Here is a 12,749-nt window from a genome sequence, read left to right as displayed (position 1 = left end):
AAAAAAGTCTACGTGCAGAAAACCATTACTATGAAAAATAAAAATGTTACATTTTGCATAATTAAAACAAAAATGAATCACATACAAAATAATGCTCAAAAGTGTAAAAACGTTTACATGTAAACGTAAAAACAAAAACTGAATAAAACAGCAGCCAAACAAGGCACCACTACAGCCGTCTTCCTTCACCACATGTTTTCCAGGTACGAAAAAGCCTGTCCCTTAACTCAGTGTGTTCCAGACAATAAACAGCCAGTTCCGCTAAGCTCTGTGCTCTCCTGAGAACGAGGATGCAGAGACTAGATCTCCAAAGGTGCCTTCAGGGCTACAGCATCAGAGGACTGAAAACGCAATTATTGTCTGGAACAGAATGAACCGGTCATTAAAGTAGAAAAGTGTTAAGTAGGCAAAGAACTGCCTCGATCCCAAAAAACATTTCTCTGTGGCTCTTCGGAACTCTACAGAATCACAGATACCATCATACATACAGTACACTGACAAACTGTATCCTTTTTGGTTTTGGCCATAAATCCTAAGTCTATTTTGGTTGAAATAACAGGTACCATGACAACACCACTGTGTTCTAGGCTCTAGACCAACTGCTTTGCAAACATGCTCTCCTTCCTTGCCCTAAATCTGCAAAGGACTGTTTTATGGAGGAAACAGAGAAGGTCCCTGTGGTTAAGTTCCCCGAGACGCCAGCCGTGAGTGCACAGGCAGCCCAGGAACTAACTGGGCGCCGGCTCTGCTGGCCAGAGGCCCCCAACCTCCTGCTGCCCAGATGGTCCAGGAGAGCCTGCTAGTGACTCCCAAGAACTGCCGGGCCAAGGTCCGGGGGCGTGTTCCACGGATGGAGCTGCAAGCTCAGCTAAGGCGGCGGCGCTGGCGGTGAGGCAGGTGCTGCCAGCTCAACAGCCGTCGTCCTCTTTAAGTCTCGCTCGTGTCACAACCTGAGCTGAAGGCCGACCACGTGCAGAGGGTGGTGTTCACCCCAAACTGGTGCACAATTACTCTCACAAGAACCTCCGCGCTTTCACCGTGGCCTCGGGCAAGAGGACCTCGGCGGGGTTTCGCTGAGGCTCATTTACGGAACATTGGCTGTTGAGTCATGCAGCAGGGAGTCCACCTGTGGCTCCAGGTTAAAGCAGCCTGCCCTCCTCCCCACCTCCCAGGACACTTGTTCAACTTCTGTATAAAACAGCTCTTTCACAGTTAGAACATCTGGAGTCTAGAACGATTCTGTAGCCTCCACCAAGCGTTTTCTAAAAAGCATCTAAAACTACACGTGGTGACACAGGATGAGGATGGAATCTTTGCTTAGAAACAAACTGCAGCCCCACCTGAAGTTATCACAGTTCAAAAGATGCTTCTTAATGCGCGGGAGCTTCCTCAGGATGGGCTTGATGTCCGTCATCTCTGCAATTCTCTTCATGAGCCTCACCTAAGCCAGAGAACCGATAGGTAGAGATAGACGCGCCTTGGCTTGGACCAGACTTCCCTGACATGGGGTCCCGTGGGGACATGGGGTGGGGCGGCGGCAGGGCCAGGTTCTGTGCCCACGGGGGACTCACACTTGCTCCGCTGGGGGGTGGGGGAGGGGCTGCAGGCTGGAAGGAGGAGGGTGAGCGAAAAAACTTTTTCCCCATGAAACCTGGCCAGTTTGAGTTAGCCTTTCTGAGACGTGAACAATCTATTATGAGCCCCGGAGACCCAGCCACCCCTGAGCGCGTCACCTGGTCCATCCCCCCGAAGGTCTCCTGCAAGTCCCCCGCGGGCGCCAGCGTCCTGCCCGCCCTGATGGACGCGTAAAGGTGACCTGCGTCGGGGACCCCGTTGGACAGCTCCTGAGCTGTCATCTTCACCAGCACTCGGAAGTGCTCCTCGTCCTCAAAGCGGGGGCTGTGGAGAAAGAAAAGGCAGTAAATGAGACCCAGTCATGCCCCCTTCAACAGCAGGGACATTTGCTAAGTGTAGGTTCTTAGATGATGTAAACCGTCCCTGGAGATGTCATGAGTCCACAGGAGTCACAGGGGGAAAGAAACCAACAACCAACAAAGGCATGTAGCTTCCGCTCTCAGGACCCGGCAGACTCGGGTCTCTGGCATGTCCGGGGATTTACGTCTACTTACTTGTTAAAGATTTCACTCCACAGATGCATCATGTCTGGTAGGTTTCTATCGAGGCAGAAAGATGAAAACAGCACACCCTATAAATCATGACAGAAGAAAAAGAATAAGAAATTATGATGTAATTTAAAAGACGCCGGAGAAGCCAACCCTCACCACCCTGAGCTGAGGAAATGGCTACCTGCTCGTAGGTGTCGAGGTGCGAGTCGTCAGGGAGCACGTGGGGGGTGGCAGCCAGGCCCCCCGTCTTCAGGTCCACCTGCTGGGCCAGCTCCCTGTAGTCGAGGCTGCCGCAGCCCAGCCTGTGCAGAGAGAGCGCGGAGTCACCGGGGCGGGCCGGGTTCCCATGCGGCATGTCCCCCCAACCACCGCCTGCCAGCCCAGCAGCTGCTCCCGCCTCCCCCCCAAACTCTGCAGCCTGCAGCCGCTCTGGTCAGGTAGTCTTGGGGGTGAAATCTGAAGAACGAGCCTTAAGAAAAAAAAAGTCACTTCAACTTCTTTTGGAGGAAACATTCTAATCGCTGTTCCTAATGTAAGAACTAATTCAAGCCAAGGTGATGACTGAGTTTTTCCTGAATCCACGCTGCCGTGGAAGGGCAGGCGGTGGGAGCCATACTGATAAAAGGGCAGAGAACTCGGGAAAGGTTCACCTCCTCCGGGGGTGACCCCAGGCCTATGCGTCATATTTAAAGGCTTACATTTTCTGATGAAAATAATCATCTCTTCATAATCTTAAAAAGAACTCAGTTGTTGAGATATAGCTATACCTGTAATACCTTGCGCTCTACATTTATAAATATTTTAATGTACTGTATTTTAGTAAGAAAGTATGATTACCATAAGGAAAATTCTCAACAAATATACCATCCACCTTTCTGTAACACCACTGAATTTGAAAATTAAAATGACTCACTGAAAATTGATTACTGATACATTGAAACAACACACACAGAAAACATCCACTAATAAATGTGCAATGACATGCAGAGTTCTATAAATGCGTATCTTCGCCCCAGAAGGAGCCCCTTACTTGGTGAGGACGTTGCAGAAGAGGGGCACATAGGGCCGGAGCTCCTCGGGCAGGGTGTTCAGACTCGAGAAGGCTCTGAAGTAGATCACGCCGTTGGTGGGCTGTGTGCAGTACTGGACGGGCGTGTCCCCAGCTGCAGGAGCAAAGGCACCTCTTTATAATTTTTACCAGTAAAGTTTTAACCATGTAACCATCATTTAATATTTTTAAAATGCTAAAGCTTTTCAAGGATGGGGGTTTACATTTTATATTAGCAAAAAAACACTATTCATTTGCCATAATTCAGACAAATTTCCCTCTTGTACTTTCATCACAACAAAAGCTGAAAATCTTCAACGCTAAGTAACCCTTGTGCTTCTTGAAAAACGAGAGCAGAGTATGAACGTTCTTGGGGTTTTCTAAACACCCCACAGTCCAGCTGCAGTCCAGCCGCCCTCCCCACCTGCACCCAGACCCTCCTTGGGTATCGGCAGGGACTCTGGCAGGCCACTCCCACAACAGGTGACCTCACTTTCACCCACCCCAAACGCAACTCACCCCCTAACAAGTCCTGTCCCCAAACCCGAGGACCCTCATGCCCCACAGCACACTGGAACCCACCCCGCTCGACACCCCAGGCCTCTGTGGCCCCAGTTCCCTCACAACTGTGTGTTCTACTTTTTATATCCCGAGCACAGTGCCCTGAACCAGCGGAGGAACTAAGGCATCTACTGACGACGAATTATTTCACTGATTCCTTCCTTGAACACAATGAACTTCACTGATAAACCAAACCTGTGGGGGTTAAACGATCAGTGGGATGTGAACCTCACTTCCCAGAAGCCTGGGCCAAAAAAGAGGCTTCACTTACATGCGCAAATGAATACATCAGGTGTGGTAAACCGGACAGGCCCCGGGACAACAGACATGTCACACAAGTCAAAGGGATGCTTGCACACAGCCTGAATCCTAAACTAGACGCGGGAACCAGTGAAGGTGTAAGGCTGTCGTCAGACCTGCTCAGGAAGGAGCAGCAAAGTCACATCACGGCCATATAGAGAAACGTCAGCACCACAGGGCACGTCTCCTGTGTCCAGCAGAAGTGAGTGATGGGCACAGACGGGGGGGGATGCCAGGAAGGAGCGGCTGCCACCCACTCCGTGCCCCACAGTGCGACACCTAGTGCTGTGGGCCTCTGGACCCTGGCTGGGCTAAGGAGCGGGCGTGGGCAAAGGGCCCAGAGGACGCCCGTGCCCTTGAGAACTGCATGAACACACACACAGCGGAACCTGAGGCCTCCCCGCCCCCAGCGGCAGCTCAGCCCTGTCGGACCCACCCAGGGAAAAACACACGCAGGCCCTCGAGTCCACATCTGCCGTCGCTGAGCTGGACTAGGAACGGGGCTTGAACGTCCTATGAAGACACCCACTGGTGACTCTCCCCAAGACGCAGCCTAACCCCCAGCCGGGGCACCAAGACCCGCCACTGACCTGCCAGAGCCACCTCCACCTCCGTGAACGGGATGCGGGGCTCGATGTCCGACACCTTCAACGCGGGCAGACACGACGCGTCCTGAGGTTGGCTTTGCTGAGCCTGTAATTCCAAACCTAAGAGGGGAATGAACATCCAGAACGATACTTAGAAGGTCTTACTCGGTTCAGCTCCTATTTATTAACTTACATTAAGACTCAGCCTCTCCCATGCCAAGCGTGGGGAGCCCGTCAGCACTGGGGTTCAGAGGTTTCCCAGGAAACCAGATTTAGAAGCATAATAACCAGCTGGGCAGGCAGCTCTCTTCCTAATTCTCATTCTCAGCGATTTAAGAGAACGATTTTGCTGGGGGAAGGGGGGAGCAGTTTGCTCAAGCAGTTTCCTCTCTGCCCCCAACCAAAATTTTCTACTAGAGACTGAACTAGTGGATTGAAACTTACTAACTTTTGTGCTTGTTTATTCTTATGTCATTTTCACAAACCTCAGCAATACACTTGTGTAATCACATAAAGTTCACAAATTACAAAAATGGAAAAAATACCTTTTCTGGGCCTGATCAGAGGGTAGATGCCCCTTTTGTACAGACTGGGCAGCCCATGGGGAGGGGCCCCAGGCTGTAGCTGGGGGACGTCACGGGGTAAAGTCGGCGCTCCCGCTGTCACCTCACCCCCACGCCCGCCTCCCCAAGTCCCCAGCACCGGGTCCCCGGGCCCACAGAGGGGTTTCAGCACAGCTGCTCCCGGGCACCCACCTGTGCCCCGTGGAGGCCTGAGGACCTGGCTCCCCAGGCTCTGAGGAACCCCCTGCACTTTCAAGGCCCCCCCACCTGGCCGTCTCCCCGCAGTCAAGCAGAGCACCCCAACGCCACCCTCAGACGCTTCCTCGTTCTCTGCGTTTGGCCCCCTGCCCTTGTCCCGGAGAACATGCCCAGCGGCCCCGGCTCAGCTGCTGCTGTCAGGATGCTGCTCCTCTGGTGGGGGCGGGATGCAGACGCAGCAGGGCAGCAGAGGCTGCGAGCACTCTCCTCCACCAGACACAGGCTCCCAACGGCCCAGCCCCGCCCCTTCACACGATACACAGACTCCCAAACTGGAAGATTGTTTAATGTTTGATGTTTCCAATAAATTAATCTCCCATTCCCACTTCTCATTGGTGTTCATCTCGATTGGACCCTGACTCACTGATTCTTTGCACTGAAGTCCACACTCAAGACTTACTGACCTAACGGTAAACGCTCTAGCACTGTGTCCTCCCTAAGGGACTGTGCAGTGATCTGGAAGACAGAAACACGCTCTTTAACCAGGCCCTGCATTCCTTCACACGCACCTCCATGGCCAGGCCAGACGCCTGACAACTCAGGGAACGCACGGTCTGTGCTGAGGCATGGAATTACCTTCTGTGCCACAAATGGCTATAAGCACAGACGGAAGATGGGTGGGACCACATCAAACTAAAAAGCTTCTGACAGCAAAGGAAACTGTCAACATGAAAAGGCATGTACACAGCGGGAGAGAAAACTTGCAAATCAAATATTATCTGGTAAGGGGCTAATATCCAAAATATTTAACGAACTCAATAGCAAAATACAAACGATCCAACTAAAAAATGGGCTGAGGACCTAAATAGGCATTTCTCCAAAGAAGCACACAGATGGCCAACAGCTATAGGAAAAGGTGCGCAACATCACTCATCAGGGAAATGCAAATCGAAACACATGAGACATCACCTCACACCTGTCAGAATAGCTATAATAAAAAAGACAAGCGATAACAACTGTTGGTGAGGATGTGGAGAAAAGGGAACCCTTGTGCACTGCTCGTGGGAACGTAAATTGGTGCAGCTACTATGGAAAACAGTATGGTGGTTCCTCAAAATATTAAAACTAGAACTACCATATGACCCAGCAGTCCTACTCCTGGTTATTTATCTGAAGAAAATAAACACACTAATTTGAAAAGATATACGCACACCAATATTCACAGCAGTACTATTTACAACAGCCAAGATATGGAAACAAACTAAATGTCCACTGACGGATGAATGGGTAAAAAAAAGATGCGATACACACACACAAACACACACACAGTGGAACACTACTCAGTCACGAAGGAGGAAATGCTGCAATTTGCAACAATGTGGATGAACCTTGAGAGTATTATGCTTAGTGAAATAAGTCAGATAGAGAAAAATAAATACCTATGATCTCACTTATAGGTGCAATCTACAAAACAAAAACACAAAAAAGCAAGCTCATATATACAGAGAACAGACTGGTGGTTGTGGTGGGGCGAGGAGGAGAAATGGATGAAGGGGTCAAAGCTACAAGTTTGCAGTTCTAAGTAATCCCTGAGGTTGTAATGTACAGCACTGTTACTAAAGTCAATAATACTGTATTGAGATTTTAAAATTGCTAAGACGATAAAATTTAAAAGTTCTCATCACAAGACAAAAAACTACATGTGGTGACAGATGTTAACTAGACTAATTGTGGTGACCATCTCACAATATACAAATACATCAAATCAGTGTGTTGTACATCTGAAAACTAATACATTATGTCAGTTATTCCTCAATTTTAAAAAAAACTTAAAAAAAAGGAAGATGGAACTTGTCAATTGGCACTCACAAAACGGAAGTTTATCATATTAATCACAATTAGCATGTTAAATTTATGGAAGACATTTGTAGCAACATGGATGGACTTTGAGATGATCATATTAAGTGAAGTCATACAAAGAAAGACAAGTATCAAATGATATTACTTATATGTGCAATCTAAAATATGATACAAATGAACTTATTTACAAAACAGACAGACAGAAAACAAACTTCTGGTTACCAAAGGGAAAGGGAAGAGGGATAAATCAGGAGTTTGTGATTAGCATACACACTACTATATATAAAACAGATAAACAACAAGGTCCTACTGTATAGCACAGGGAACATATTCAATATTTTATAATAGATTGGTTCAAGATGGCGGAGTAGAAGGACGTGCGCTCACTCCCTCTTGTGAGAGCACCGGAATCACAACTAACTGCTGAACAATCATTGACAGGAAAACACTGGACTCAACAAAAAAGATACCCCACATCCAAAGACAAAGGAGAAGCCACAATGAGATGGTAGGAGGGATGCAATCACAGTAAAATCAAATCCCATAGCTGGTGGGTGGGTGACTCACAGACTGGAGAACACTTCTACCACAGAAGTCCACCCACTGGAGTGAAGGTTCTGAGCCCCACGTCAGGCTTCCCAACCTGGGGGTCCGTCAACGGGAGGAGGAATTCCTAGAGAATCAGACTTTGAAGGCTAGTGGGATCTGACTGCAGGACTTCGACAAGACTGGGGGAAACAAAGACTCCACTACTGGAGGGCACACACACAGTAGTGTGTGTATCGGGACCCAGGGGAAGGAGCAGTGACGCCACAGGAGACTGAGCCAGACCTACCTGCTAGTGTTGGAGAGTCTCCTGCAGAGGTGGGGAGTGGCTGTGTCTCACCCTGAGGACAAGGACACTGGCAGCAGAATTTCTGGGAAGTAATCCTTGGCGTGAGCCCTCCCAGAGTCCGCCATTAGCCCCACCAAAGAGCCGGTAGGCTTCAGTGTTCGTAGGCTTCAGTGTTCGGCCGCTTCAGGCCAAACAACCAACAGGGAGGGAACCCAGCCCCACCCATCAGCAGACAAGCGGATTAAAGTTTTACTGAGCTCTGCCCACCAGAGCAACACCCAGTTCTACCCACCACCAGTCCCTCCCATCAGGAAACTTGCACAAGCCTCTCAGACAGCCTCATCCACCAGAGGGCAGAAAGCAGAAGCAAGAAGAACTACAATCCTGCAGCCTGTGGAACAAAAACCACATCCACAGAAAGACAGACAAAATGAAAAAGTAGAGGACTTTGTACCAGATGAAGGAACAAGATAAAACCCCAGAAAAACAACTAGATAGGCAAACTTCCAGAAAAAGAATTCAGAATAATGATAGTGAAGATGATCCAGGACCTTGGGAAAACGAATGGAGACAAAGATTGAGAAGATGCAAGAAATGTCTAACAAACACCAAGAAGAATTAAAGATCAAACAAAAAGACATGAACAATACAATAACAAATGAAAAATACACCAGAAGGAATCAACAGCAGAATAACCGAGGCAGAAGAACGGATAAGTGACCTGGAAGATAGAATGGTGGAATTCACTGCTGAGGAACAGAATAAAGAAAAAAGAATGAAAAGAAATAAAGACAGCCTAAGAGACCTCTGGGACAACATTAAATGCAACAACATTTTCATTATAGGGGTCCCAGAAGGAGAAGAGAGAGAGAAAAGACATGAGAAAATATTTGAAGAGATTAGAGTCGAAACCTCCCTAACATGGGAAAGGAAACAGCCACCCAAGTCCAGGAAGTGCAGAGATTCCCAGGCAGGATAAACCCAAGGAGAAACACGAGACACCTAGTAATGAAATTGACAAAAAATAAAGACAAAGAAAAATTTAAACCAACAGGGGAAAAACGACAAATAACATACAAGGGAACTCCCATAAGGTTAACAGCTGATTTCTCAGCAGAAACTCTACAACCCAGAAGGGAGTGGCATGATATATTTAAAGTGATGAAAGGGAAGAACCTACAACCAAGGTTACTCTACCCGGCAAGGATCTCATTCAGAATCTCATTCAGATTCGATGGAGAAATCAAAAGCTTTACAGACAAGCAAAAGCTAAGAGAATTCAGCACCACCAAACCAGCTCTACAACAAATGCTAAAGGAACTTCTCTAAGTGGGAAACACAAGAGAAGAAAAGGATCTACAAAAACCAACCCAAAACAATTAAGAAAATGGTCATAGGAACATACGTATCAATAACTACCTTAAAAGTGAATGGATTAAATGCTCCAAGCAAAAGACACAGGCTCGGGCCTCCCTGGTGGCGCAGTGGTTGAGAGTCCGCCTGCCGATGCAGGGGATGTGGGTTCGTGCCCCGGTCCTGGAGGATCCCATATGCCACGGAGTGGCTGGGCCCCGAGAGGCATGGCTGCTGGGCCTGCGCGTCCGGAGCCTGTGCTCCGCAGCGGGAGAGGCCACAGCAGTGAGAGGCCCGCGTACTGCAAAAAAAAAAAAAAAAAAAAAAAGAAAGACACAGGCTCGTTGAATGGATACAAAAACAAGACCCATATATATGCTATCTACAAGAGACCCACTTCAGACCTAGGGACACATAAAGACTGAAAGTGAGGGGATGGAAAAAGACATTCCATGTAAACGGAAATCAAAAGAAAGCTGGAGTAGCAATACTCATATCAGATAAAATAGACTTTGAAATGAAAAATGTTACAAGAGACAAAGAAAGACACTACATAATGATCAAGGGATCAATCCAAGAAGAAGATGTAACAATTATAAATATATATGCACCCAACACAGGAGCACCTCAATACATAAGGCAACTGCTAAGAGCTCTAAAAGAGGAAATCGACAGTAACACAATAATAGTGGGGGACTTACTTACCCCAACAGACAGATCATCCAAACAGAAAATCAATAAGGAACACAAGCTTTAAATGACACAATAGACCAGATAGTTTTAACTGATATTTATAGGACAGTCCATCCAATAGCAGATTACACTTTCTTCTCAAGTGCGCACGGAACATTCTCCAGGATAGATCACATCTTGGGTCACAAATCAAGCCTCAGTAAATTTAAGAAAATTGAAATCATATCAAGGATCTTTTCTGACCACAACGCTACGAGGTTAGAGATCAATTACAGGCAACAAAACCGTAAATAGGCATTAGACTTAAATAGGCATTTCTCCAAAGAAGATATACAGACTGCCAACAAACACATGAAAGAATGCTCAACATCATTAATCATTAGAGAAATGCAAATCAAAACTACAACGAGATATCATCTCACACCAGTCAGAATGGCCATCATCAAGAAATCTAGAAACAATAAATGCTGGAGAGGGTGTGGGGAAAAGGGAACACTCTTGCACTGCTGGTGGGAATGTGAATTGGTACAGCCACTATGGAGAACGGTATGGAGGTTCCTTAAAAAACTACAAATAGAACTACCATATGACCCTGCAATCCCACTACTGGGCATATACCCTGAGAAAACCATAATTCAAAAAGAGACATGTACCAAAATGTTCATAGCAGCCCTATTTACAATAGCCCGGAGATGGAAACAACCTAAGTGTCCATCATTGGATGAATGGGTAAAGAAGATGTGGCACATACATACAATGGAATATTACTCAGCCATAAAAAGAAATGAAATTGAACTATTTGTAATGAGGTGGATGGACCTAGAGTCTGTCATACAGAGTGAAGTAAGTCAGAAAGAGAAAGACAAATACTGTATGCTGACACATATATATGGAATTTAAGAAAAAAAAAGGTCATGAAGAACATAGGGGTAAGACAGGAATAAAGACACAGACCTACTAGAGAATGGACTTGAGGATATGGGGAGGGGGAACGGTAAGCTGTGACAAAGTGAAAGAGCGGCATGGACATATATACACTACCAAACGTAAGGTAGATAGCTAGTGGGAAGCAGCCGCATAGCACAGGGAGATCAGCTCGGTGCTTTGTGACCGCCTGGAGGGGTGGGATAGGGAGGGTGGGAGGGAGACGCAAAAGGGAGGGGATATGGGAACATATGTATACATATAACTGATTAAATTTGTGATAAAGCAAAAAATAAAAATAAAAAAATAAAAAAATAAAAAAAAAATAAAAATAAAAAAACACACAAACACATGGAGGTTAAACAATACATTACTAAATAACCAAGAGATCACTGAAGAAATCAAAGAGGAAATCAAAAAATACCTAGAGAGAAATTACAACGAAAACACAATGATCCAAAACCTATGAGATGCAGCAAAAGCAGTTCTAAGAAGTTTATAGCAATACAAGCTTACCTCAAGAAACAAGAAAAATTTCAAATAAACAATCTAACGTTACACCTAAAGGGCCTAGAGAAAGAAGAACAAACAAAACCCAAAGTTAGTAGAAGGAAAGAAATCATAAAGATTAGAGCAGAAATAAATGAAATAGAAACAAAGAAAACAATATCAAACATCCATAGAAATAAAAGCTGTTCTTTGAGAAGATAAACAAAATTGATAAACCATTAGCCAGACTCATCAAGAAAACGAGGAAGAGGACTCAAATCAATAAAATTAGAAATGAAAAAGGAGAAGTCACAACAGACACCGCAGAAATACAAAGCATCCTAAGAGACTACTACAAGCAACTCTATGCCAATAAAATGGACAGCCTAGAAGAAACATACAAATTCTTAGAAAGGTATAACCTTCCAAGACTGAAGCATGAAGAAAAAGAAAATACGAACAGACCAATCACAAGTAATGAAATTGAAACTGTGATTAAAAATCTTCCAACAAACAGAAGTCCAGGACCAGATGGCTTCACAGGTGAATTCTACCAAACATTTAGAGAAGAGCTAACACCCATCCTTCTCAAACTCTTCCAATAAACTGCAGAGGAAGGAACACTCCCAAACTCATTCTATAAGGCCACCACCACCCTGATAGCAAATCAGACAAAGATACTACAAAAAAATAAAATTACAGACCAATATCACTGATGAATATAGATGCAAAATTCCTCAATAAAATACTAGGAAACACAATCCAACAACACATGAAAAGGATCACACACCATGATCAAGTGGGGTTTATCCCAGGGATGCAAGGATTCCTCAATACACGCAAATCAATCATTGTGATACACCATGTTAAGAAATTGAAGAAGAAAATCCATATGATCATCTCAATAGACGCAGAAAAAGCTTTCTGACAAAATTCAACACCCATTTATGATAAAAACTCTCCAGAAAGTGGGCATAGAGGGAATGTACCTCAACATAATTAAGGCCATATGACAAACCCACAGCAAACATCATTCTCAATGGTGAAAACCTGAAAGTATTTCCTCTAAGGTCAGGAACAAGACAAGGATGTCCACTCTCGCCACTATTATTCAACATAGTTTTGGAAGTCCTAGCCATGGCAATCAGAGAAGAAAAAGAAATAAAAGGAATGCAAATTGGAAAAGAAGAAGTAAAACTGTCACTGTCTGTA

The 12,749-nt window shown here is 45.8% G+C and overlaps 1 protein-coding gene across 1 annotated transcript in view; it reads right to left on the bottom strand.

Annotated features, from left to right (window-relative positions):
- PITRM1 (pitrilysin metallopeptidase 1) overlaps positions 1-12,749 on the bottom strand; it is a gene marked incomplete at its 5' end in the record, with an annotated part of 32,946 nt that overhangs the window by 3,975 nt on the left and 16,222 nt on the right. Inside the window, 6 exons of the mRNA XM_079700633.1 lie at positions 1,341-1,441; positions 1,734-1,899; positions 2,130-2,206; positions 2,308-2,428; positions 3,157-3,289; positions 4,626-4,742. Coding sequence (XP_079556759.1) covers positions 1,341-1,441; positions 1,734-1,899; positions 2,130-2,206; positions 2,308-2,428; positions 3,157-3,289; positions 4,626-4,742 — 715 coding nt within the window. The remainder of the gene's footprint in view (positions 1-1,340; positions 1,442-1,733; positions 1,900-2,129; positions 2,207-2,307; positions 2,429-3,156; positions 3,290-4,625; positions 4,743-12,749) is intronic.

The sequence above is a fragment of the Hyperoodon ampullatus genome, assembly GCF_949752795.1.
Source record: "Hyperoodon ampullatus genome assembly, chromosome: 3".
In the NCBI taxonomy this organism is placed as follows: Eukaryota; Metazoa; Chordata; class Mammalia; order Artiodactyla; family Ziphiidae; genus Hyperoodon; species Hyperoodon ampullatus.
This window is presented reverse-complemented; position numbering and strand designations above follow the sequence as displayed.